Here is a 27,428-nt window from a genome sequence, read left to right as displayed (position 1 = left end):
CTTATGTGACACAGAGTGTTGGACTGGTGGGGCCACTGGCCTGATCCAACAGGGCTTCTCTTATGTCCTTATGTGACACAGAGTGTTGGGCTGGAGGGGCCATTGACCTGATCTAACAGGGCCTCTCTTATGTTCTTATTAAAAATTAAATTAAGTTCTCTGGCTCTCTCTGTCACATTTTAAAAAGGGGCAGGGGGGAGAAAGAAAGAAAGAAAGAAAGAAAGAAAGAAAGAAAGAAAGAAAGAAAGAAAGAAAGAAAGAAAGAAAGAAAGAAAGAAAGAAAGAAAGAAAGAAAGAAAGAAAGAAAGAAAGAAAGAAAGAAAGAAAGAAAGAAAGAAAGAAAGAAAGAAAGAAAGAAAGAAAGATAGTTCTGGACCTCTTGAAGGCTTCTTGTGAGAAAGGCAGAGATCAGGGCCTCATTTCTTTTTTCTTTTTCCTCCTCTTCCTCTTAATTTTTTAAAACATCCCACCAGATAAAGGGAGCTCAACTATTTGTACTCCGTTCTTGGCTGGGCCAGTGGAACTCACTGCAGGTTCTTCTTCTCTTCCCGAACGAGGCTACCAACCAGGGTGCAGAAAGCAGAAGTGGGCTGATAATGCAGTAGAGGAAGAAGAAGATATTGGATTTATATCCCGCCCTCCACTCCAAAGAGTCTCAGAGCGGCTCACAATCTCCTTTCCCTTCCTCCCCCACAACAGACACCCTGTGAGGTAGATGAAGATATTGGATTTATATCCCACCCTCCACCCCAAAGAGTCTCAGAGCGGCTCACAATCTCCTTTCCCTTCCTCCCCCACAACAGATATCCTGTGAGGTGGGTGGGGCTGAGAGGACTCTCACAGCAGCTGCCCTTTCAAGGACAACCTCTGCCAGAGCTATGGCTGACCCAAGGCCATGCCAGCAGGTGCAAGTGGAGGAGTGGGGAATCAAGCCCGGTTCTCCCAGATAAGAGTCCGCACACTTAACCACTACACCAAACTGGCTCTCCAAGTAAAGCCAAGGGAGTCTTTGGGGAGCTACCTCAAACATCATGTGTGAATGGAACTTGAGTGGGTGGAGGCTGATAGTAATCGCAGCAGCAAACGGTGGCGAGGGGAGGGGGACCCATCTCTCTCTCTCTCTCTCTCCAGCAGGGCTGGGTCCATTGGAGATCAAAAGCTTTACCTGCAGGCATTGTGTGAAACCCAGTAAAGACTCTAATAAATCAGATTTATAAATTAACTCCATGCTTCTGAGTGGACACAAAAACAATTATCCCCTTCCCCCACCCCCAAAAAACCCTTTTATCTAGGGCCGGGGTGGCCAAACTTACTTAATGGAAGAGCCACGTCAGATCTTTGAGAGCCGAAGGAAGGAAGGAAGGAAGGAAGGAAGGAAGGAAGGAAGGAAGGAAGGAAGGAAGGAAGGAAGGAAGGAAGGAAGGAAGGAAGGAAGGGAGGGAGGGAGGGAGGGAGGGCAATGGGGAGAGAGATGGAAAGAAAGCGGCTTTAACTTTAAATGCATTTTCCAAGCCACCAGCTGGCTTGGCTTGGAGAATGCATTTAAAGAGACTAATGCCTTCTCCAAGCTGGCCAATGGGGCAGCGGAAGCTTCAAGAACCACACAATATGTGCGAAAGAGCCACATGTGCCTCCCGAGCTACAGTTTGGCCTGGTCTAGGGTTTCTCTACTAAGAGAATGGTGTTTCACCTTGAACTTTACCTTGGATAGGCCTACGCTTTGGCAGTCGCTGGTCCTGGGTTTGAATCCCACTGCCACTGCTCAGTACAGGGTTGGGCTGACTTTCCAGCAACCCCGGATCGCGACAACCTGAGAAAACAGAAATGAAGCCGAAATAAAGGGGGCACGAGAAGGGACCACCGGTCTTTCTGTATTCAAATCGCTTGCGGGATAGGGTGGGGTAGAAATTAAAAAAAAATTTAAAATCAGAAATTAAATTACTCTGCTAACTTGGGAGGGATCCCCATCTTCTGCTACCTGTGGAGTATCCTGGGATGGGACCTTGGGCTTGGTTTCCAGCCCAGCGGCACAGTTCGCCCTGAGGTTTGAGCCTCTAAGGCCAGCGACCTGTGGAGCAGAGGTGTCAAACATGAGGCCCAAGGGTTGAATCATAGAGTTGGAAGGGACCTCCAGGGTCATCAACCCCCTGCACAATGCAGGAAACTCACCAATACCTCCCCCTAAATTCACAGGATCCTCATTGCTGTCAGACGGCCATCTAGCCTCTGTTGGAAAAACTCCAAGGAAGGAGAATCACAGAACCCTAGAGTTGGAAGGGACCTCCAGGGTCATCTAGTCCAACCCCCTGCACAATGCAGGAAACTCACAAACACCTCCCCCTAAATTCACAGGATCCTCATTGCTGTCAGACGGCCATCTAGCCTCTGTTGGAAAGCCTCCAAGGAAGGAGAATCACAGAACCCTAGAGTTGGAAGGGACCTCCAGGGTCATCTAGTCCAACCCCCTGCACAATGCAGGAAACTCACAAACACCTCCCCCTAAATTCACAGGATCCTCATTGCTGTCAGACGGCCATCTAGCCTCTGTTGGAAAGCCTCCAAGGAAGGAGAATCACAGAACCCTAGAGTTGGAAGGGACCTCCAGGGTCGTCTAGTCCAACCCCCTGCACAAGGCAGGAAACTCACAAATACCTCCCCCTAAATTCACAGGATCTTCATTGCTGTCAGACAGCCATCTAGCCTCTGTTGGAAAGCCTCCAAGGAAGGAGAGCCCACCACCTCCTGAGGTGGAAGCCTGCTCAACTGAGGAACTGCACAAATCAGGTCCCGGGAGGGCTCCTATCAGGCCCCTGAGCAACGGGCACTTGTCTGCTTCCTTCTCCCTCTCTCTCTTGCTTCCTGCTGCATCTCAGCTTGCTTTGCCAGGCTTGCTCAATCGCACAGCAGCTACAGAGCGAAACCTCAATTTTCTCCATTGGCTGAGGCTCCTCCCCCCCTGGTCCCCTGGGAAAGGAGGGAAAGAGCCAGAGCTTCCTTTGTCCAGTTCCCTGGATCCCATGGGAGAAATACAAAGAAAGCACCTTTAAGACCAACAAGTACAAATGTTTTAAGCATGTTTTATTTTCAAGGGTTTTTTAAAAAAAAAATCTTTAGTCGTGTTTGTCTGTGTCCTTTAAAAAGTTTATATTTCTGCTACCTAATCTTAAATAGGTACACACATGGCCTGGCCTGACAAGGTTTCATTTAGGTCAGATCTGGCCATCGTAACAAATGAGTTTGACACCCCTGGCTTAGAGTGTTAAACTAGGATATGGTTCAAATCACAACTTGCCATGAAACTTACAGAGTGACCCTGTCCCACAACAGACACCCTGGAGGTGGGTGGGGCTGAGACAGCTCTCCCAGAAGGTGCCCTTTCAAGGACAGAGTCTCAGAGCAGCCTACAATCTCCTTTCCCTTCCTCCCTCACAACAGACACCCTGTGAGGTGGGTGGGGCTGAGACAGCTCTGACAGAATCTGCCCTTTCGAGGGCAGAGTCTCAGAGCGGCCTACAATCTCCTTTCCCTTCCTCCCTCACAACAGACACCCTGTGAGGTAGGTGGGGCTGAGAGAGCTCTCCCAGCAGCTGCCCTTTCAAGGATAGAGTCTCAGAGCGGCCTATAATCTCCTTTCCCTTCCTCCCCCACAACAGACACCCTGTGAGGTGGGTGGGGCTGAGACAGCTCTGACAGAAGCTGCCCTTTCAAGGACAGAGTCTCAAGAGTGGCCTACAATCTCTGTTCCCTTCCTCCCCCACAACAGACACCCTGTGAGGTAGGTGGGGCTGAGAGAGCTCTCCCAGCAGCTGCCCTTTCAAGGACAGAGTCTCAGAGCGGCCTATAATCTCCTTTCCCTTCCTCCCCCACAACAGACACCCTGTGAGGTGGGTGGGGCTGAGACAGCTCTGACAGAAGCTGCCCTTTCAAGGACAGAGTCTCAAGAGTGGCCTACAATCTCTGTTCCCTTCCTCCCCCACAACAGACACACTGTAAGGTAGGTGGGGTTTAGAGAGTTCTTTCTTTCACATGTGGTGGACTTGTGAAAAAGCGAAAGAGTTTTGGAAGATGATACAACAAGAAATCTCCAAAATTTTGGGTTATGACTTTAAGAAAACTGCAGAGACTTTTTTGCTTGGATTACAATTAGAAAAATTTCCAAAGGAAGACAGGACTTTAATTTGGTACTTGCTCTCAGCTGCTAGGACATTGTATGTGCAGCTGTGGAAACAGGGAAAAATACAAGAGAAATGGGATTGGATTGTGAAAGTTTTATAGTGGAATGAGATGGACAAATTAACTAAAACTTTAAGAGACTATGATTTAGATATATTCAAAAAGGAGTGGAAGAAATTTAAAGGATATATGGAGAAAGAGTGGAATGTAAAAAGACATTGGACAATTTTTTAGTATTAATGAGAAAAGAAAAATATTGAACTTTGATTGGTTAGCGGTACCTTTATAATTGAATTTAAATTTATAACTTCGGGGAAGCCAAATATTGGAGGGAGGGGGGGTTGAAATATCATATGGGTTAGTATAGAAAAGAGACAATTAAATATTGTAACCATATGTTAATAAATTGTTAAAACATGAGAGAGCTCTCCCAGAAGTTGCCCTTTCGAGGACAGAGTCTCAGAGCGGCCTACAATCTCCTTTCCCTTCCTCCGCCACAACAGACACCCTGTGAGGTGGGTGGGGCTGAGAGGGCTTGGCCAGAAGCTGCCCTTTCAAGGACAGAGTCTCAGAGTGGCTTACAATCTCTTATATCTTCTTCCCCCACAACAGACACCCTGTGAGGTGGGTGGGCCTGAGAGAGCTCTCCCAAAAGCTGCTCTTTCAAGGACAACTCCTGACCAAGAGCTATGGCTGACCCAAGGCCATTCCAGCAGCTGCAAGTGAAGGAGTGGGGAATCAAAATCAGTTCTCTCAGATAAGAGTCCGCACACTTTACACCAAGTTGGCTCCCGGTTTGACTAGCCAGAACAGATAGGCTTTGGCTCTGTGGTCTCCAAATAGTTTTTCCAAGGGAGTTGGGGGAGTTCCTTGGGGGCATTCCCAGCAGTTCCCCCCCAAAAGTTCAGAATGACAGCAGATTCTCCCCCAAATCTGGGTCTGCCAGGAAGGGCTTCGGCTTGCTCTTTAGGGTGTACCTGGTCCTTCCTGGAGCAACTGTTCTGCCTCTTGGTGGCAGGTGAGAGGGCAGACACCAGCAAGGGGTAGCGGCAGGTATGCAATTGCTCTAGACGAGGGGCGTCAAACTCATTTGTTATGAGGGCCGAATCTGACGTAAATGAGATCGTGTCAGGCTGGGCCACGTGTGTTCCTATTTAAGATTAGGCAGCAGAGATATAAACTTTATAAAGGATACAAACACAATTAAAGATTTTTTTAAAAAAAAATAAAACATGCTAAAAACATCAGCACTCATTGGTCTTAAAGGTGCTCCCTTTGTATTTCTCCCATGGGATCCAGGGAACTGGGCAAAGGAAGCTCCGGCTCTTTCCTTCCTTCCCCAGGGACCAGGAGGGGGAAGAGCCTCAACCAATAGAAGGAAGAGAGGCTTGGCTCAGTAGCTCTGCTGTGCGATTGAGAGAGCCTGGCAAAGCAAGCTCTCCCTCCCCCATTTCCTCCCCAAGGGAGGAGCCTCAGCCAACGAAGAAAATAGAGGTTTTGCTCTGTAGCTCCTGTGCAATTGAGCAAGCCTAGCAAAGCAAGCTGTGATGCAGAAGGAAGCAAGAGAGATAGAGAAGGAAGCAGATGACAGCCAGTTGCTCGGGGGCCTTTTTGGTGTAGTGGTTAAGTGTGCGGACTCTTATCTGGGAGAACTGGGTTTGATTCCCCACTCCTCCACCTGCACCTGCTGGAATGGCCTTGGGTTAGCCAGAGCTATCGCAGGAGTACTCCTTGAAAGGGCAGTTTCTATGAGAGCCCTCTCAGCCCCACCCACTTCACAGGGTGCCTGTTGTGGGGGAGGAAGGGAAAGGAGACTGTAGGCCACTCTGAGACTCTGTCCTTGAAAGGGCACCTTCTGGGAGAGCTCTCTCAGCCCCACCCGCCTCACAGGGTGTCTGTTGTGGGGGAGGAAGGGAAAGGAGACTGTAGGCCGCTCTGAGACTCTGTCCTTGAAAGGGCAGCTGCTGTAAGAGCTCTCTCAGCCCCACCTGCCTCACAGGGTGTCTGTTGATGGGGAGGAAGGGAAAGGAGATTGTAGGCCGCTCTGAGACTCTGTCCTTGGAAGGGCAGCTTCTGGGAGAGCTCTCTCAGCCCCACCTGCCTCACAGGGTGTCTGTTGATGGGGAAGAAGGGAAAGGAGATTGTAGGCCACTCTGAGACTCTGTCCTTGAAAGGGCAGCTTCTGGGAGAGCTCTCTCAGCCCCACCTGCCTCATAGGGTGTCTATTGTGGGGGAAGGAGATACAGAAGATTGTGAGCCGCTCAGATTCTCAGGGCGGCTCACAATTTCCTTTATCTCCTTCCCCCAGAACAGACACCCTGTGAGATTCAGAGGAAAGGGCATGGTATAAATCTGCAATTCTTCTTCTTCTTCTGATAGGAGCCCTCCGTGGATCTGATTTGGCCCCCGGGCTGCATTTTTGACAACCCTGCTCCAGAGTGCTTCAGGGTTCGGCTCCCTGTGGCTGATTCAAAAACATGGAAGCTGGACTCTATGGCTCATGCATGGAAACGATGTTCCCCGGGACGCCCCACACCTGCCTCCATCTCCCTTTCCACCCCAACTGCCTTGAAGGTGGGAAAGCCTGCAATCTGCTGGTGCTGCTCTGTCCGCAACCATCCCGGTCTGGAGGGCAACGGGTTCCTTGTGGGTGCAGGATCTGTGCTTCGGGAAATGCCCCCGGGCCGTTCAGCAGCCACATGAGCCAATGAGTCCCAGGGTCTCTTTAGCCCAGGCCGTTTCTGAATGCAAACGCCAAGAGCCTTCCAATGTTCTCACTGGCAGGAAAACTTCATGGCGCCTAGGCATCTGACACTGTGCGGTTCCCCCCCACATACCACAACAAATGGCAGTGCCATTCTGCTTACTCCCCCCCACCCAGGGCTTCTTTTATAGCAGGATCTCCTTTACATATTAGGCTACACCCCCTCGATGTAGCCAATCCTCCAAGAGCTTACAGGGCTCTTCTTACAGTGCGTGTTTGAGAGCCAATTTGGTGTTGTGGTTAAGTATGTGGACTCTTATCTGGGAGAACCGGGTTTGATTCCCCACTCCTCCACTTGCAGCTGCTAGCATGGCCTTGGGTCAGCCATAGCTCTCGTAGTTGTCCTTGAAAGGGCAGCTTCTGGGAGAGCTCTCTCAGCCCCACCCACCTCACAGTGTGTCTGTTGTGGGAGAGGGAGATAAAGGAGATTGTAGGCCACTCTGAGACTCTGTCCTTGAAAGGACAGCTTCTGGGAGAGCTCTCTCAGCCCCACCTACTCCACAGGGTGTCTGTTGTGGGGGAAGAAGGAAAAGAAGATTGTAGGCCACTCTGTCCTTGAAAGGGCAGCTTCTGGGAGAGCTCTCTCAGCCCCACCTACTCCACAGGGTGTCTGTTCTGGGGGATGAAGATAAAGGAGATTGTAGGCCACTCTGAGTCTCCGTCCTTGAAAGGGCAGCTGCTGTGAGAGCCCTGTCAGCCCCACCCACCTCACAGGGTGTCTGTTGTGGGGGAGGAAGGGAAAGGAGATTGTAGGCCGCTCTGAGACTCCGTCCTTGAAAGGGTAGCTTCTGGGAGAGCTCTCTCAGCCCCACTCGCCTCACAGGGTGTCTGTTGCGGGGGAGGAAGGGAAAGAAGATTTTAGGCCACTCTGTCCTTGAAAGGGCAGCTTCTGGGAGAGCTCTCTCGGCCTCACCTACTCCACAGGGTGTCTGTTGCAGGGGAGGAAGATAAAGGAGATTGTAGGCCACTCTGAGACTCTGTCCTTGAAAGGGCAGCTTCTGGGAGAGCTCTCTCAGCCCCACCTACCTCACAGGGTGTCTGTTGTGGGGAGAGAAGATATAGGAGATTGTAAGCAGCTCTATTTCAGAGAGGAGGGTGGGGTATAAATCTGCAGTCTTCTTCTTCTTCTTCTACTGTAAGCTCCAGGAGGATTGGTACATCAGGGCGGTGTGGCCTAATAGGTAAAGGAGCTCCTGCTGTAAGAAAAGCCCTACTCCCGACCCCTCTTAGTAGCAAGGGCCTCTACTTACCCTGCAGTGAGGATGTGGCTTCTTCCTCCTCACCTTTGTGTGGGGGGAGGCTGGGCAAGATGCGGAGGTCCTGGCACGCGAGGGAGGCAGCGGCCGAATGAGCCGGCAGGCCGGGCACCGGGGACGGCGCTTTGTCCTGACAGACAAGAGGGAAACAGTCAGGCAAACATAAGCAACAGAAAAGAGCTCTCTCAAAACATGCATTTTCTAATCGGGCTGCATAATACTTAAATCCATTTAATTGGATTCAAAAGCTAAATTTTGCTTTAGAGCCTTCCAGACGGCGTATACCTGAAAAGAAACCCAAGACTTAAAAATAAAAACCATTCTTTGTCTCGCACACACCTCAATTTATTTGAAAAGCAGACCCTGGAGGAAGGCAGACTTCTCCAGGAAGTTGTCACCAGCTTAAAAAAATTCATTTGCTTATTTATTTTATTAGATTTTAGACTGCCCCCTCCCCCCCACCAAGGCAGGGTTCAGCGTAGTGTAAGGGGGAGGGACGGTGGCTCGGTGGTAGAGCATCTGCTTGGGAAGCAGAAGGTCCCAGGTTCAATCCCCGGCATTTCCAAAAAAGGGTCCAGGCAAATAGGTGTGAAAAACCTCAGCTTGAGACCCTGGAGAGCGGCTGCCAGTCTGAGTAGACAATACTGACTTTGATGGACCAAGGATCTGATTCAGTATAAGGCAGCTTCATATGTTCACATGTACAGGTGCATTTAAAGGGGGAGGGACAGTGGCTCAGTGGTAGAGCATCTGCTTGGGAAGCAGAAGGTCCCAGGTTCAATCCCCGGCATCTCCAAAAAAAGGGTCCAGGGAAATAGGTGTGAAAAACCTCAGCCTGAGACCCTGGAGAGCGGCTGCCAGTCTGCGTAGACAATACTGACTTTGATGGACCAAGGATCTGATTCAGTATAAGGCAGCTTCATATGTTCATTCATGAGATATATAATTAAAAGCAGTTTAAAAACAATAAAAATACACTAATTAACCTAAAAGATGGCAGTAGAAACTTATAATTAGGGGTGTGCATTTGGGATACAAGTAACTGAAAATATATCCAAAAAATATCTTCCCAAAGACATCCAGGAGTTTTACAGGATCCAAAAAAAGGAAAAAGGTCCTGAAAAATCCCAGAAGTATTATTTATTATTGTATTATTATTATTTTTATTATTATTGGTTTATTTACATTCCGCCCATTTCCCCATAGGGTCTCAGAGTGGAGTACATAATAAATAAAATCACAATAAAGGCCCAACAGCATCACAATAAAAACCAATAACAGTATTCAGTATGGTCCAGCAAGACGGTGTAATACATGGTACAGCAGGACAGTACAGCAGATCAGAGCAGTAGGATAGTACAGCAGGGGAGGCCAACGGATCTAATGGATAGATGCCCGCCACCTCACCCGAAGACCTGGCAGAACAGCTCCGTTTCACAGGCCTTACGAAAGGCTAACAAACTAGGTAGGGCCCGGATCTCCGTAGGGAGCTGATTCCACCAGGTTGGAGGCAAAACGGGCATCCCTTGGGCCAGGGACAGTCAACATCTCGGGAGGCCAAACAAAGGGACCTCCGGGGCATATATTGGGGACTGACTGGGAAGACTGGGAAGTGCTGGATTTTGCAGGCTCCTAGCAACCGTTTCTTCTTTTTTGCTTCCCCCCCTTCCTTTTGTATATGGGGGGGAGGATCCCTTGGGCTTGCCAAGCTGCTGGTGTTCTACCCCAGTCTCCTTTGCCAGAGGGGTTCCCGGTTTCACGGGGTTAGCCGGTGCTCAGACTTGTTCTGCTGAGATTTCACTTTGGTTCTGTTACGCTTCCACTGCCCCGATGGCCCTGGATTCTGCTGGGCTTGCTAAAGTGCCCTCCCACCTTCAGCTTCTGGTGGCTTGACTTTTGTTCTGTTGGGCTCGCACTGTCCCAGGGGCCCTGGGTTCTGTTGGGGCGCTGCACATCACAACCGGTTCTGCCCCACCAAGTTTCTAAGGTAGAGATTCCCTGGTTTGATTTTGCTTCTGTTTGGCTCGTGGTTCTACTGCGATTTCTGAGTTCTGTGATGGTTCTGTTGGGCTTGTTCCATGGGAGACATCTGACCAGTGATTGCTGCTTGCAAGCATGCCTTTTGCAGCTTGGAAAGGAGATTGGTTTTCTACCCCCACCCTTCACTTGGAGTCTCAGAGCGGCTCCCAATCTCCTTCCATTTCTCTCTCCACAACAGACAAGCCACCCCCATGAGGTTGGTGGGGCTGAGAGAGAGGAACTAGGACTGACCCAAGGTCACATCCGCAGGTGCATGTGGAGGAGTGGGGAATCAAACCCAGCTCTCCAGGTCAGTTCCACTGCTCTTAAGAAGGAGATGAAGAAGATATTGGATTTATATCCCGCCCTCCACTCCGAATCTCAGAGCGGCTCACAATCTCCTTTTATCCTCCTCCCCCACAACAGACACCCTGTGAGGTGGGTGGGGCTGAGAGGGCTCTCCCAGAAGCTGCCCTTTCAAGGACAGAGTCTCAGAGCAGCCTGCAATCTCCTTTCCCTTCCTTCCCCACAACAGACACCCTGTGAGGTGGGTGGGGCTGAGAGGGCTCTCCCAGAAGCTGCCTTTGCAAGGGCAGAGTCTCAGAGAGGCTTACAATCTCCTTACCCTGTGAGGCAGGTGGGGCTGAAAAAGCTCTCCCAGGAGCTGCCCTTTCAAGGACAGAGTCTCAGAGCAGCCTGCAATCTCCTTTCCCTTCTTCTCCCCACAACAGACACCCTGTGAGGTGGGTGGGGCTGAGAGGGCTCTCCCAGAAGCTGCCCTTTCAAGGACAGAGTCTCAAAGTGGCTCACCATCTCCTTTCCCTCACAACAGACACCTTGTGAGGTGAATGGGGCGGAGAGAGCTCTCCCTTTCAAGGACAAGCTCAGTGATAACTATGGCTGACCCAAGGCCATCTCAGCAGGTGCAAGTGGAGGAGTGGGGAATCAAACCCGGTTCTCCCAGATAAGAGTCCGCACACTTAACCACTACACCAAACTGGCTCTCTGCCAATCTAGGTCAGCAGGAGGACCCCCCCCCCCCTCCACACACATACACACAAGAAATAATGGAAGGTGGTTTGGAGCACCCTGTTCAAGGGCCCACAGAATTGGACTGCTTGGCACAATCGATTTGAAATTTGGGGGTTATTTAAAGGGAAGGCACCAGCAGTCCCACTGCAATTTTTTTTTCACTATTCCAAAAGTTGTTGTATCCATTTATTGTAAATAGCTTTATCAATAATGCCTTTATATATATCTAATGCCCTCTACATTTTGAGTTTCCAGCAGATATGCAATCACGTGAGCTGCAATTTTGATGCCTGTACCTTTAAAAACACACGCCCCCCCCCCAGCCATCCATATGAAAATATGAAGCTGCCTTATACTGAACCAGACCCTTGGTCCATCAAAGTCAGTCTTGTCTTCTCAGACTGTCAGCGGCTCTCCAGGGTCTCAAGCGGAGGTTTTTCACACCTATTTGCCTGGACCCTTTTTAGTTGGAGATGCCAGGGATTAAACCTGGGACCTTCTGCTTTACCAAGCAGATGCTCTACCACTGAGCCACCGTCCCTCAGAAAATGTCTCCACAGGAAACGGACCCAAAAAAGGGATATGGGATGTGGGCTGTTTATCTCATTACATATACTAACCCACTATATTTTAATGTACCCTTTTTTTTCCCCTAATGGCAAACTAGAATGTATTTATCTTTTAGAACAGCGTATCAGAATATTTTGTTTTTTTGTATTGACATACTCAAATAGGGATATTGGCTGTTTCTCTTATTACATATACTAACTCATCTTCCAATATATTTTAATGTATTTTTTTCTCTAATTGCAAACCACAGTGATGTTATAACCTCTTGCGATACTAATGCCCTCCATTTAAACCCACAACTAATGATGCCAGAATGACACCCAGATTTATGGCGCTTCACCCCTATGACATGTCTGCTTTTTATCACACTCCACTGCTGCTACAGCCCAGTTAATAATATTAACAAACAAACCCAGACCCCACTTTCTGATTCTTTTAATTTGCTAAAAACATTCCCATGACTCCACATACCAACTCATTGCCCACTTGCTCTGTATTGGAGAGGGATGGTGGCTCAGTGGTAGAGCATCTGCTTGGGAAGCAGGAGGTCCCAGGTTCAATCCCCAGCATCTCCAACTCAAAAGGGTCCAGGCAGTAGGTGATGGAGATGGAGGGACGGTGGCTCAGTGGTAGAGCATCTGCTTGGGAAGCAGAAGGTCCCAGGTTCAATCCCTGGCATCTCCAAAAAAGGGTCCAGGCAAATAGGTGTGCAAAACCTCAGCTTGAGACCCTGGAGAGCCGCTGCCAGTCTGAGAAGACAATACTGACTTTGATGGACCCAGGAGGGTCTGGTTCAGTATAAGTCAGCTTCATATGCTCATTTAAAGATAGCTTGCCATTCCAATTTTGTTTGATGAAGTCTGCTTAAGAGCATACGAAAGCTTACGTTCTGAATAAAACTTAGTTGGTCTTAAAGGTGCAACTTTGTCTACTGCTTTGTTCTAGACTCAAAAAAAATTCAGTATAAACCAGCATCTTAAAGACTAACAAAAATCTGCAACCGGATTGAATCTTTCATGAGTCACTGCTGACTTCAAATTGTGTTAGTCTTTAAGATGCTCTTGGATTCTTACTCCTTTCTACTGCTACAAACAGACTAACACGGCGACGCATCTTGATTTTCAAAAATCAAGCTAAAAAAAAGCTAAGAAACCCAAAATCTGAATACCATACCAGTATTTGGTATTCAGAAATACTGATATACCTGAAGCCATATATATATATATATATATATATATATATATATATATATATATATATATATATATATATATATATATATATATATATATATATATATATATATATATATATATACCTGAAGCAGCAAAAACAAAAACAAAAAACACCCCAATCTTTTTGCATACTCCTACACATAATAAAAGGAAGTTACTTGAAGTTGTATGTTTTATAAAAAAATTCATATCCTTGGTGAAAAAAAATCACTCTAAGAAGCCACAGAGAAGACTGAAGCTTTCAGTCTCCACTTGAATTGACATTTATTTACATTATTTCTCCCTAAAGTGGATTCCACCCTTCTCCCCTCTGTTTTTATCTGCACAACAACCCTGGGAGGTAGCTGAGACTGAGAGAGTGCAGGCGTGGCCCCCAGCCAGCTTCCATGGCAGGAGTAGGGATTCGCACCTGAGCCTCCCAGATACTAGTTGGACACTTTAGTCACTACAACCAAGCTGCATGAGAGAGGGGAGAAGAAGACTGCAGAATTATACCCCGCCCTTCTCTCTGAATTAGAGACTCAGAGCAGCTTACAATCTCCTATATCTTCTCCCCTCACAACAGACACCCTGTGAGGCGGGTGGGGCTGAGAGGGGTCTCACAGCAGCTGCCTTTTCAAGGACAGAGTCTCAGAGCGGCCTGCAATCTCCTTTCCCTTCTTCCCCCCATAACAGACACCCTGTGAGGCAGGTGGGGCTGAGAGGGCTCTCACAGCAGCTGCCCTTTCAAGGACAGAGACTCAGAGCGGCCTGCAATCTCCTTTCCCTTCTTCTCCCCACAACAGACACCCTGTGAGGTGGGTGGGGCTGAGAGGGCTCTCACAGCAGCTGCCCTTTCAAGGACAGAGTCTCAGAGCGGCCTACAATCTCCTTTCCCTTCCTCCCCCACAACAAACACCCTGTGAGGTGGGTGGGGCTGAGAGAGCTCTCCCAGAAGCTTCCCTTTCAAGGACCGAGTCTCAGAGCGGCCTACAATCTCCTTTATCTTCCTCCCCCACAGCAGGCAACCTGTGAGGTGGATGGGGCTGAGAGAGCTCTCCCAGAAGCTGCCCTTTTTAAGGACAACTCCTGCGATAGCTATGGCTCACCCAAGGCCATTCCAATAGCTGTAAGCGGAGGAATGGGGAATCAAACCAGGTTCTCCCAGAGAAGAGTCTGCACGCTTAACCACCACACCAAACTGGCCCAGCCCACACACCATGAGGCACAGACTAAAAGCAAGGACCCCAACCCAAATTCTGGCCCCATACACAGTCACAGTCAACAGGAGCTGATGATTCCTGGTATCCTGGAGGCCTTTTCCCACCTGCCCTACACAGAGTTTTAGTTTGTTTTAATGTTTACTTCAACTGTTTCCAGCAGACCCCCGTGGCGCAGAATGGTAAAGCTGCAGTACTGCAGTCCTAAGCTCTGCTCACGACCTGAGTTTGATCCCCGGCGGAAGCTGGGTTTTCAGGTAGCCGGCTTGAGTTTGACTCAGCCTTCCATCCTTCTGAGGTGGGTCAAATGAGTCCCCAGCTTGCTGGGGGGGGAAGCGTAGATGACTGGGGAAGGCAATGGCAAACCACCCCGTTAAAAGTCTGCCGTGAAAACGTTGTGAAAGCAACATCACCCCAGAGTCGGAAACGACTGGTGCTCGCACAGGGGACCTTTCCACTGTTTTCATTGTTATCCTATTGTGTTTGTGAGCTGCCCTGAGCCTGTTCTGCTGGGGAGGGCAGGATATAAATCTAATTAACTAACTAAGGGGGCCAGAGCCCCCTTCCCCCAACGCCCCCCCCGTCCCTAAGCAGGGCCAGTGGGGCTTGTAGGCTGGAGCCGGCTCCTTCCTTCCTACCCCTTGGAGGGAAGCAAAGGTCTCCCTTGAGAGCAGCCCCCCCCCCACCCTACAGCCACAGGAGAGCCAGATGCAAAGAGGGGTCCCATGGGGGGGCACCTTCCTTTGTTCTTTTGGGCTCCCCGGGAGCAAGTTGGCAGCCAGAATCCCAGGGGGGCCCTCGAGGGAAGGGAAGGCCACCCCAATTGAGCCAGCCAAGGGCCAGAGCAGGGGGGCGGGAGGTCTGGGGCGTGGAGAGAGCTCAGCCTCCGAAGCAGCCCCCCTCCCCCCGAGGAGGGCAAGCGGGAGATGTCCCGCTCCCCCCTGGAGGCTGGCAACCCGGGAAGGAGGCGGGCCTTGGGGCTCCCAACCCCCCCCCCCCGCCCCAGGGGCACAAAGGAGGGGGCTCCGGCCTGGACCCTCCCCACCCCCACCCCTTCTCACCATGGCCGCCCGGGGAAGCAGGGAGGGCAGCTACTCGGGAGCCATTTCACGACGCCGCCGAGCCGCTCGCGACAGATCCGGGGCGGGGCAGACACCCGAGACACACACCCCCTCTTCCTGCCTGCCTGCCTGGGGCGGGGCGGAGCGGAGCGGAACAGGCCCACGAAGGCCCTGAGGGAGAGGGAGGAAGTGGAAGGAAGAGAGAGGGAAGGAAGGAAAGGAGGAAGTGGAAAGGAAGAGGGAAGGCAGGAAGGAAAGGAGGAAGGGAAAGGAAAGGGAGAGAAGGAAGGGAGGAAGAGGGGAAGTGGAAAGGAAGAGAGAAGAAAGGAGAAAAGGAAGGAGGGGGGAAAGCAGGGAGGAAGTGGAAAGGAAGGAGAGAAGGCAGGAAGGAAAGGAGGAAGGGAAAGGAAAGGGAGAGAAGGAAGGGAGGAAGAGGGGAAGTGGAAAGGAAGAGAGAAGAAAGGAGGGAGGGAGGGAAAGCAGGGAGGAAGTGGAAAGGAAGGAGAGAGGGAAGGAAAGGAGGAAGTGGAAAGGAAGAGAGAAGGCAGGAAGGAAAGGAGGAAGAGAAAGAGGGAAAGGAAAGGGAGAGAAGGAAGGTAGGAGGGAGGAAGAGGGGAAGTGGAAAGGAAGAGAGAAAAAAGAAGGAAAGGAAGGAGGGGGAAAGCAGGGAGGAAGTGGAAAGGAAGGAGAGGGAAGGAAGGAAGGAAGTGGAAAGGAAGAGAGAAAGGAGGAAGAGAAAGAGGGAAAGGAAAGGGAGAGAAGGAAGGGAGGAAGAGAGGGAGGAAAGGAGGAAGAGGGGAAGTGGAAAGGAAGAGAGAAGAAAGGAGAAACGGAAGGAGGGGGGAAAGCAGGGAGGAAGTGGAAAGGAAGGAGAGAAGGCAGGAAGGAAAGGAGGAAGGGAAAGGAAAGGGAGAGAAGGAAGGGAGGAAGAGGGGAAGTGGAAAGGAAGAGAGAAGAAAGGAGGGAGGGAGGGAAAGCAGGAGGAAGTGGAAAGGAAGGAGAGAGGGAAGGAAAGGAGGAAGTGGAAAGGAAGAGAGAAGGCAGGAAGGAAAGGAGGAAGAGAAAGAGGGAAAGGAAAGGGAGAGAAGGAAGGGAGGAAGAGAGGGAGGAAAGGAGGAAGAGGGGAAGTGGAAAGGAAGAGAGAAGAAAGGAGGAAAGGAAGGAGGGAGGGAAAGCAGGGAGGAAGTGGAAAGAAAGGAGAGAGGGAAGAAGGAAGAAAAAAGGAGAAAGTGGAAAGGGAGAGAGAAAGCAGGAAGGAAAGGGGGAAGAGAAAGAGGGAAAGGAAAGGGAGAGAAGGAAGGTAAAAGGGAGGAAAGGAGGAAGAGGGGAAGTGGAAAGGAAGAGAGAAGAAAGGAAGGAGGGAGGGAAAGCAGGGAGAAAGTGGAAAGGAAGGAAAGGAGGAAGAGAGAAAAGGAAAGGGAGAGGAGGAAGGGAGGAAGGAAGGAGAGAGGGAGGGAGGGGAAGGAGAGAGGAAGAGAGAGAGGAAAGGGAGACAAGGAAGGAAGAAAGGGAGGAGAGAGGGAGGGAGAAGAAGAAGAAGATATTGGATTTCTATCCCGCCCTCCACTCCGAAGAGTCTCAGAGCGGCTCACAATCTCCTTTACCTTCCTCCCCCACAACAGACACCCTGTGAGGTAGATGAAGATATTGGATTTATATCCCACCCTCCACTCCAAAGAGTCTCAGAGCGGCTCACAATCTCCTTTACCTTCCTCCCCCACAACAGACACCCTGTGAGGTGGGTGGGGCTGGAGAGGACTCACAGCAGCTGCCCTTTCAAGGATAACCTCTGCCAGAGCTATGGCGGACCCAAGGCCATGCTAGCAGGTGCAAGTGGAGGAGTGGGGAGGAAGAGAGATCCCCTTTCTTACAGCAATGAGGATCCTGTGAATTTAGTGGGAGGTGTTTGTGAGTTTCCTGCATTGTTCAGGGGGTTGGAATAGATGACCCTGGAGGTCCCTTCCCACTCTAGGATTCTATGATCTGATGTTTATTCTATGTGGCTCTTACATTAAGCAAGTTTGGCCACCCCTGCTTTATCTGATTCCATGATTCAAGTGCAGAATTTCAGTTTGGGGACAGGGCTGACGAACCAGGATTAAAAGTCTAGTGCGGAATTGGCCCCGCAGGTTTCTACTTGGAGAGGCTGACCCCCACCTTCTCTTCCCCGCCCTACAACAGTCCCCCCCTCCTAGGGTTGCCAAGTCCAATTCAAGAAATATCTGGGGACTTTGGGGGTGGAGCCAGGAGACTTTAGGGGTGGAGCCAAGATCAAGGCTGTGATGAGCATCATTGAACTCCAAAGGGAGTTCCGGCCATCACAGTTAAAGGGACAGCACACCTTTTCAATGTCTTCCTTCCATAAGAAATAATGAAGGATAGAGGCACCTTCTTTTGGGGCTCATAGAATTGGACCCCCTGGTCCAATCTTTTTGAAACTTGGGGGGTATTTTGGGGAGAGGCACTAGATGCTATACTGAAAATTTGGTGCCTCTACCTCAAAAAAGCAGCCCCCCTCCAGAGCCCCAGATACCCGCAGAGCAATTCTCCATGATTTTCTATGGGAATAAAATCTCCCTAGGGAATAATAGAGTTCCCAGCAGATATTTCCCTCCCCTCCCCCTGCTTTCTGATGACCCTGAAGCGGAGGGAGGGCCTCCAAAGAGGGGGATCCCCTGCCCCCACCTGGGGATTGGCAACCCAACCCCCTACCTCCCTCCCACGAAGAGGCGATTCCTCTGAACTGCAACACCCAAGGGCAAATGGCCCCAAAGGCTCACAAGCCCCACAATTTTGGCAAGAACTCCGGGCTCCCCCAACCCTGGGCAGTAAACCCCCCAGGGGGACAGAGGATCACCCTCTCAGCCACCTTCCCATTTGTATTTGGCTGGGGTGGGGGGCTCTGGACCTCAAAGGGGAAATTAGTTTAGAATCTATTGTCATAGAATTTATGCCAGGAGAATCCTGCTGGAAAGCTCTCGACTGCCTCCAACTCCCCTTTAGGCGCCCTTCACGAAACACAACCACCCCAGCACAGGCTGGCTGACTGGCACCTCCCCTTGGCACAGGTTCCAATCCGACGCTCCAGCGGTGCTGCCAACAACAGTACCCACTCCAGCACGCGTCTCTGTTTGGTGTAGTGGTGAAGTGCGCGGTCTCTTATCTGGGAGGACCGGGTTTGATTCCCCACTCCTCCACTTGCAGCTGCTGGAATGGCCTTGGGTCAGCCAGAGCTCTGGCAGAGGTTGTCCTTGAAAGGGCAGCTGCTGTGAGTCCTCTCAGCCCCACCCATCTCACAGGGTGTCTGTTGTGGGGGAGGAAAGGAAAGGAGATTGTGAGCCGCTCTGAGTCTCTGTCCTTGAAAGGGCAGCTTCTGGGAGAGCTCTCTCAGCCCCACTCACCTCACAGGGTGTCTGTTGTGGGGGAGGCAGGGAAAGGAGATTGTAGGCCGCTCTGAGACTCGGTCCTTGAAAGGGCAGCTTCTGGGAGAGCTCTCTCAGCCCCACCTACCTCACAGGGTGTCTGTTGTGGGGGAGGAAGGGAAAGGAGATTGTAGGCCGCTCTGAGACTCTGTCCTTGAAAGGGCAGCTTCTGGGAGAGCTCTCTCAGCCCCACCTACCTCACAGGGTGTCTGTTGTGGGGGAGGAAGGGAAAGATTGTAGGCCACTCTGAGACTCTGTCCTTGAAAGGGCAGCTTCTGGGAGAGCTCTCTCAGCCCCACCTACCTCAAAGGGTGTCTGTTGTGGGGGAGGCAGGGAAAGGAGATTGTAGGCCGCTCTGAGACTCTGTCCTTGAAAGGGCAGCTTCTGGGAGAGCTCTCTCAGCCCCACCTACCTCACAGGGTGTCTGTTGTGGGGGAGGAAGGGAAAGGAGATTGTAGGCCACTCTGAGACTCTATCCTTGAAAGGGCAGCTTCTGGGAGAACTCTCACAGCCCCACACACCTCCCAGGGTTTCTGTTGTGGGAGCGGAAGGGAAAGGAGATTGTAGGCCGTTCTGAGACTCTGTCCTTGAAAGGACAGCTTCTGGGAGAGCTCTCACAGCCCCACCTGCCTCCCAGGGTTTCTGTTGTGGGAGCAGAAGAGAAAGAAGATTGTAGGCTGCTGTGAGACTCTGTCCTTGAAAGGGCAGCTTCTGGGAGAACTCTCACAGCCCCACCCGCCTCCCAGGGTTTTTTTTGTGGGAGCGGAAGGGAAAGGAGATTGTAGGCTGCTCTGAAACTCTGTCCTTGAAAGCGTAGCTTCTGGGAGAGCTCTCTCCGTCCCACCCACCTCACAGGGTATGTTTTGGGAGTGGAAGGGAAAGAAGATTGTAGGCCGCTCAGACTCTGTCCTTGAAAGGGCAGCTTCTGAGAGAGCTCTCAGCCCCACCCACCTCACAGGGTGTCCGTTGTGAGGGAGGAAAGGAGATTGTAGGCCGCTCTGAGACTTTGTCCTTGAAAGGGCAGCTTCTGGGAGAGCTCTCTCAGCCCCAGTGTGTCTGTTGTCGGGGAAGAAGAAATAGGAGTTTGCAAGCTGCTCTGAGTCTGATTCAGGGATAAGGGTGGGGTATAAATCTGCTGTCTTCTTAGCAGCTCACTTGGGGAGGGGACCAAGAGCTGCACCCTCAAGACGCAAGGAATTGTGGCAATTGTGTCTGGCTGGCAGTCAAGGGGGAAGAAGCCACCCCAGAAGCCAGGGGTCCAGAGAAGGCGCTTTTGCTGTCCAGAGTGATGAAAGCACCTTTGAAGTAGAAAGCCCCCTCCCCTGCTTATTAGAATCCACTCCACACACACATGGGGTGAGTTTTTCTCACTCTGCTTGGCATCTCAAAACAGCCTCTCTGTTAAGACTTCTATTTTTGCTTGTTTAATCTCAGGATTAATCGCAGAAAACGACTTGAAGGGCAAGAGGAGCCAGAACAGAGGTGGGCCCCCGGGGACAGTGGAATGCTGTAGAGCAGGGGTGTCAAACGTGGCTTAGGGCCCACATTTTCCCTGGAGGGCTCCTATCAGGTCCCTGAGCAACCATCCGTTGCCTACTTCCTTCTCCCTCTCTGTTTCCTTCTGCATCACAGCTTGCTTTGCCAGGCTTGCTCAATCGCACAGAAGCTACAGAGCTTCTGTGCGATTGGCCGAGGCTTCTCCCTTGGGAAGGAAGGGGGAGAGGGAGAGCTTTCTTTGCCCGGCTCTCTCAATTGTACAGCAAAGCTACTGAGCCAAGCCTCTCTTTCTTCTATTGGCTGAGGCTCCATAAGAACATAAGAGAAGCCATGTTGGATCAGGCCAATGGCCCGTCCAGTCCAACACTCTGTGTCACACAGTGGCCAAAAAAAATTATATATATAATACACACACACATATATATATACACACTGTGGCTAATAGCCACTGATGGACCTCTGCTCTATATTTTTATCTAACCCCCTCTTGAAGCTGGCTATGCTTGTAGCCGCCACCACCTCCTGTGGCAGTGAATTCCACATTGTTAATCACCCTTTGGGTGAAGGACTTCCTTTTATCCATTTTAACCTGACTGCTCAGCAATTTCATTGAATGCCTACGAGTTCTTGTATTGTGAGAAAGGGAGAAAAGGACTTCTTCCTCTACTTTCTCGATCCCATGCATAATCTTGTCAACCTCTCTCATGTCACCCCGCAGTCGACGTTCCTCCAAGCTAAAGAGCCCCAAGCGTTTTAACCTTTCTTCATAGGGAAAGTGTTCCAACCCTTGAATCGTTCTAGTTGCTTTTATCTCCTCCCTCGTCTTGTCCCTTGGGGAAAGGAGAAAATAGCCAGAGCTTCCCTTGCTCAGTTCCTTGGATCCCATGGGAGAGAGACAAAAAAAGCACTGTTGTGACGAATGAGCGTTGATGTTTTTAGTTTTTTAACAAACATAAGAACATAAGAGAAGCCATGTTAGATCAGGCCAATGGCCCATCCAGTCCAACATTCTGTGTCACACAGCGGCCAAATATATATATATATATATATACACACACATACACACTGTGGCTAATAGCCACTGATGGACCTCTGCTCCATATTTTTATCTAACTCCCTCTTGAAGGTGGCCATGCTTGTGGCCGCCACCACCTCCTGTGGCAGTAAATTCCACATGTTAATCACCCTTTGGGTGAAGAAGTACTTCCTTTTATCCGTTTTAACCTGTCTGCTCAGCAATTTCATCGAATGCCCACGAGTTCTCGTATTGTGAGAAAGGGAGAAAAGTACTTCTTTCTCTACTTTCTCCATCCCATGCATTATCTTGTAAACCTCTATCATGTCACCCCTCAGTCGACGTTTCTCCAAGCTAAAGAGCCCTAAGCGTTTCAACCTTTCTTCATAGGGAAGGTGTTCCAGCCCTTTAATCATTCTAGTTGCCCTTTTCTGAACTTTCTCCAATGCTATAATATCCTTTTTGAGGTGCGGCGACCAGAACTGCACACAGTACTCCAAATGAGACCGCACCATCGATTTATACAGGGGCATTATGATACTGGCTGATTTGTTTTCAATTCCCTTCCTAATAATTCCCAGCATGGCATTGGCCTTTTTTATTGCAAACGCACACTGTCTTGACATTTTCAGTGAATTATCTACCACGACCCCAAGATCTCTCTCTTGGTCAGTCTCTGCCAGTTCACACCCCATCAACTTGTATTTGTAGCTGGGATTCTTGGCCCCAATGTGCATTACTTTGCACTTGGCCACATTGAACCGCATCTGCCACGTTGACGCCCACTCACCCAGCCTCAACAGATCCCTTTGGAGTTCCTCACAATCCTCTCTGGTTCTCACCACCCTGAACAATTTAGTGTCATCCGCAAATTTGGCCACTTCACTGCTCACTCCCAACTCTAAATCATTTATGAACAAGTTAAAGAGCATGGGACCCAGTACCGAGCCCTGCGGCACCCCACTGCTTACCGTCCTCCACTGCGAAGACTGCCCCAAAAAAACCATCTTTGTGTTTGTCTGTGTCCTTTATAAAGTTTATATCTCTGCTACCTGGCATTACATTTTATGACACATCTGGCCCTCATAACAAATGAGATTGACACCCTTGCCATAGAGGGCCTCTGTGCTCAGATAAGGGGAACATACACACACGTGCATTGCATTGTGGGTGAAACCAAGCACCCGGGGGGCCTCTGTACTTCACCCACACCGCTGCCCTGCCCGTCTTCTCCGTGAAAGTAGATCTGAAGCAACAGAATAAAGTTAAGAGTCCAGCAGGGGCACCTTTAAGACCAACACAGTTTTATTCAACTTTATCATATAATGGAATACTGTTTGCAATGCAATAAAGGAACAGGGTTTTTTTTCTGACAAAGCACCCCTAAAGAACAACACATTTGTATAGTATTTACAACAACATAAGAGAGATTGTAATGTAATGAAACTTGAAATAATACTGCACACCCCCCCCCCCCAATGAAAAGATACAGGGGAGATAGATGGGGCATACTGAAGGAATTTCTGCTGACCTTCCTACAATCAGAAAAGGGTCTCTTACACACTTATCTCCTATTTCGGCATATTTATTGCTTCAAGCATTGTTCCCCCTTAACTGGATCCATACAGCTGTTGACCCTGCACACTGGGCTTCTTGTTCCCGGTTTGTCTCAAAATGTCTACATCATGTAATATGCTGCTTTGCTTTTCAGCCGTTTATAAATTTGGTTTTCTTCCATTTAATTGTACCCGAAGAAGTGTGCGCGCGCTCGAAAGCTCGTACCTTGAATAAAACTGTTGGTCTTAAACGTGCCTAACTGGACTCTTTTAACTATATTCATCTTCTCCATGTCAGCTTAACATGACTCCTACTTCACCACATGGACTTTGGATCCATTGGTAGGTTCAGCCAGGGATGAGCTGAAGGTAAAAACAGACCCGGGAAAGTGCTTGCCCTCCCATGAAGGGGAGAGGATGAACAAAGGCCCCACCCCCAACAGTCAGCAGGATTTTCCCCAGTGGCCTTCACAGCCAACATGCCAAGGGACTCAGCCCGAATAAGGATCTAGACGAGGTCACTTGCTGCAGTCTGCAGTCTCCAGCTGGAGTCCAGGTTGGCCTCGCCTTTCCCTGGGTTCTGGTTCAGCCCAAACGGCCAAAAGTCAGCTGCTCCAAAGTTCAGCTGCACCCAGCGGCAAGATGAGGTTAGCGGCTGACCTCGCAGGGCTTTTGTGAAGGAGCTTCGAAACCGTTAGGGAGCCGAGGTCTGCCTAGCAAAAACGTCACTTGGAACCTTTTAGCCAAAACAATTTTTATTCAGTTGTCAACTGTTGAACATGGAACAAGTGAAGGAGAGGGCAGGCCTTGCTCCCACGGGACGGGGAGGCGGCAGCTGAGTGACACTGCCCTCTTATGGAGACGACAGCGGTCCTTTCTACAGAGGAATCCATCCCCCTCTCTTTCAGGAACCAGAATTTCTTGCTCCTCCTCAAGCCAGAGTCCCCTTTGGGTCTTCACAGCAGGCCTCCCCGATTGCTAGATGATCCAGAGGGGGGGGGGTATGCCGCAGCACATGTAGACGGGTCAGACCAATGCTTCTCAAGAGATACTCTTCAACGGCCTTTCCCGCCAGAAGCTAAGGGATGAAGCTTTTGAGACCACCCAACAACAACAACAAAAAATCACAGCTGGGTGATTACGACGACAACCAAAATTGGACTGTGAAAAACCAAAGCTTAAAAGTGTCCAGGTAGAGATGTCCACGGGAACTGTGCAGCACGTATATCTTCCCTGGCCAACCCTGAGCAAACACTGCCAAAAGGCCGGAGCTGCCCAAGTAAAAACTCTGCAGGAGGAAGAGCCAAATGGGAGGGCTGCTATGGCCCCAGCCCCTCCCCAGCAGCTGCAGAGAAACAATGAACCCTCTGCTGCTGCCCTGGTTACACAGGCCTGGAGGACTGGAGTTGCTCACAGGAAGAGACGCTGCGGGTGCTTCTTGGTGTGGAGAGATTCTCAGAAATGGCAACCGGGAAGGGCCACAATGCCACAAGAGCCGCCCGGCCCTTCAGCGCCGCTCGGCTGGACCCTGCTCTTCGGCTTCTTGGCTGCAGCTCCGCTCCGCTCGCTGGTCTGCTGCAAAATAAGCGAGAGTTCTAAGCTGCTAGGAGTTGTGGAGAAAGGTCCCTCTCTGCCAGAAACTCGAGAGAGAGAGAGAGAGGAGTTGCTGCATGTCAGAACAGACAGGCCTGGGCCACGAGCGGGCCGACCGTCTGGCTCTGCAATAGGCAGCCTCTAAGGAGAGCAACCTGGCTTGCTTTGGTGGCCCGGAGTCCAGTTAATCGGGTAACCTCCACTTGCTTTGAGGGGGGGGGAGGAGCAGCAGCCACACAGCCTCTTGTTTTTGCTGCTCCCCTGCCTCCCCACCACCACCATCACCACACCAAGAGGCTGGAGCAGCCTTTCTGTAGATGGTCCTCTTGGCAAAGCTGAGGGGCCTCCCTCCCATGGCAAAGCTATTCCAGCTGTACCCCCGTCCCCAGTGGTCTGGACAGCCTGAAGAGACACCAGCAGGGGACGGCCTACCCCTCACCTTTCCTCAGAACTTCACCCTCTGGATTTATCACGACCGAGGGCAAAGGAGTCGGGCACTCTCAGAGTGGCGTTCATCACCTGGCAAGGTGGCCACAGATTCTCTTACCGAAGAAAGGGCAGCAGAGGGGCAGGAATCGTGGCTGAGCCAAGTCGGACACAGGAAGGGCTCACAATGAACCTCTCACTTACCACAGACAAGGGCATGCCCCCCCATTAATAGCCAGGAGGACAGAGGGCCACTGGTCATTAGCCTACAACCTTACACTCTCCTCTGAGATAGGCAGGCTGGTAAAAAGGTCAAGGTAGTCCCCTGTGCAAGCACCAGTCATTTCCGACTCTGGGGTGACATCGCATCACGACATTTTCACGGTAGACTTTTTAGGGGTGGTTTGCCATTGCCTTCCCCAGTTCTCTATACTTCCCCCCCCCCCAGCAAGCTGGGGACTCATTTGACCGACCCCAGAAGGATGGAAGGCTGAGTCAACCTTAAGCCGGTGACCCGAACCCAGCTTCCGCTGGGATCAAACTCAGGCCATGAGCAGAGGGTTCCAACTGCAGTACTGCAGCTTTACCACTCTGCGCCAAGGGGCTGCTCAGGCGGGCTGGTAGACCTCAGCAAATGTCCTCAGCTGGTTCCGTACAACGTGTAGCTTCTTCGTGACTTCTTGCAACACTTAGCTTTTAAGCTTCCAGCCCTCATGTGTGCAAATTAAAGCAGTTGGCCTGGAGAACTCAGAAAGAAGATACAGGCTGGAGGCGTCACCCACTGTCGAGGTGACACCCGTTAAGGCAGGCTGCAGCTGCCTCAAAGCTGAACTCAGTGAATTTTCAGGTGAGCAGCAACAAGGCACAGAGGCTGAAGCATCACCGAGTCTTCTGGCAATAAGTGCTGGAGGCAGAGAAGTCCTTACCTGTGCCTCGCCTGCCAGTGCCCAGTAGCCTGGAGCGGGACCTCAGCAGGAGTTTCCTCTGGGCTTCCTTGTCGTAGGTCACTCGGGTAAAAGTGGGGAACCTTTTCCTAGGGATTTGTTTCCAGACCTGAGTCAGCTGCGGGAACCTCAAAATGATCTCCTTCAACAGCTTCACTTTGTCTTCCGCAAAGAGCATCCCCTCGCTGCTTTGGCCGCTCATCTTGGACACCACCGACTTGAGCCGCGGGTTGATGCAACTGAGGACCTGGGAACGGTGCTTGTAGTTGAACCTGTTATTGATGCTGCCGATGAAGCGAATAAGATGGCGGGACCACTCACGCAACTCCATGGGGTCCACCGGCTCATCCCTCGCTATTGCTTCTTCGGCCATCTCGTAGATGGTCATGGCTGGTGCCAGCATGTCCAGAACTTCATCCTGCAGGGTGAGTGAGAAGACCGTGGCACTTCGTAGCTCCGCCTCTCGCTTCTTGTTCAGCAAGGAGAGGATATCCCGGTTCACCTGCGGGGTCTCGGACGACCTGTTAGGCAAGGTGGGACGGGGACAGACGGACATCAGCTGGTCCCGTGTCTTGTTGCTCAGGATGCTCTGGCACTGCATCCACCAGCTCACCACCGATTCGCACGGCGTCCACTCCTTCGGGACGGCAGAGCCTCCGGCGACCAGGTCAGCGAGGAAAGTGCCGGCCTTGGGGCTGCTGCTCCTTGCGGCGTACGCCCTCTTCTCCTCGCCTCCCCTCTCGCGGCTATCTCCTTCTGCGCCTCCTCCATCCAGACTCTCAACCCCCCTATACCTCACGGGGCTGCCCTGCCCTCTGGTCTCTCCGTTAGGGCTGCGCCACTCCCTCTTGGGCCTATCCGAGCTCCCTTCGTCTCTGCTACGGTTCTGATAGCTCTTTCTCCTGCCCCACGCGGGGCTCCACCTGCCTCCGGCTGCACCAGGATCTACTTCACCCTGTTCCCTCTCACGGCGCCTGGCGCTTCCAGAGCTTTCCTGCCTCTCCTCCCTCTTGGGGCTGCCCCAGCTGGTCTGCTTTCTAGCGGGGCTGCGGGGCTCTCTTCCCCTCCTCTCCGTCCTGCCCCACCTGCCCCCTGCCTCACTGGAGCTATGCGCCGCTTGCTCCCTGCTCTGCTGGCTCCAACTGCTGGTGCTCCCGCGGCGTTCTTGCCTCGCGTCTCTCCCGGAGCTGCCCAAGCTCCTGCGCTCCCTGCTAGGGCTGCGGCTCCCCTCTCTCCTGCTCCCTGCCGAGGCCCACCTCCCGCCCGCCCCCGCTGGACTCTCCGGCCGTGGCTCCCAGGCAGGGCGCTCGGAGTCTCTGGGGCGCTCCCAGGCGCCCTCTCTGCCGGGGCTCCCCCAGGCCCTGGTGCCTCCGTCGGGGCTCTGCGGTGCGGAGGGCGCTTCGGGGCTACCCCAAGCCCCCTGCCCCGGGTGGCCTCCTCCGCCTCTCCCGGAGCTGCTCCAGCGGCCGCCGCCCCGCCGAGGCCTCCGAGGCCTGCCGCCGCTCTCCCTGGGCTGGCTGCCCCACGGCTTCACGGGGCCGGGCCTGCCCCACGGGCGGCCCGCGGGGCGGTTTCTGGGCCGGCCTCTCCAGCTGGGCTTCCTTGCGCGGGCTTCGGGCTCCTCCTCAGGCCTCCACTCGGCGGACGGCCTCTCCCAGCGGTTCCG

General features: G+C 51.5%; 1 protein-coding gene across 2 annotated transcripts in view; it reads right to left on the bottom strand.

The window, feature by feature from the left end:
* Nucleotides 1–15,382, bottom strand: part of LOC132567736 (zinc finger protein 414-like) — a 39,887-nt gene extending 24,505 nt beyond the window's left edge. Inside the window, exons 1-3 of one of the 2 annotated variants that reach the window (XM_060233424.1) lie at nucleotides 15,310–15,382; nucleotides 8,188–8,323; nucleotides 1,691–1,810 (exon numbers count right to left, since the gene is read on the bottom strand). In XM_060233424.1, coding sequence (XP_060089407.1) covers nucleotides 1,691–1,810; nucleotides 8,188–8,323; nucleotides 15,310–15,312 — 259 coding nt within the window. In that variant the 5' untranslated portion in view covers nucleotides 15,313–15,382. The remainder of the gene's footprint in view (nucleotides 1–1,690; nucleotides 1,811–8,187; nucleotides 8,324–15,309) is intronic. The other variant, XM_060233425.1, reaches the window with a different exon arrangement.
* Between the last annotated feature and the right edge of the window lie 12,046 nt (nucleotides 15,383–27,428).

This window comes from Heteronotia binoei, chromosome 2 (genome assembly GCF_032191835.1).
Source record: "Heteronotia binoei isolate CCM8104 ecotype False Entrance Well chromosome 2, APGP_CSIRO_Hbin_v1, whole genome shotgun sequence".
In the NCBI taxonomy this organism is placed as follows: Eukaryota; Metazoa; Chordata; class Lepidosauria; order Squamata; family Gekkonidae; genus Heteronotia; species Heteronotia binoei.
Note: the sequence above shows the minus strand (reverse complement) of the source record. Positions and strands in the feature narration are given on the sequence as shown.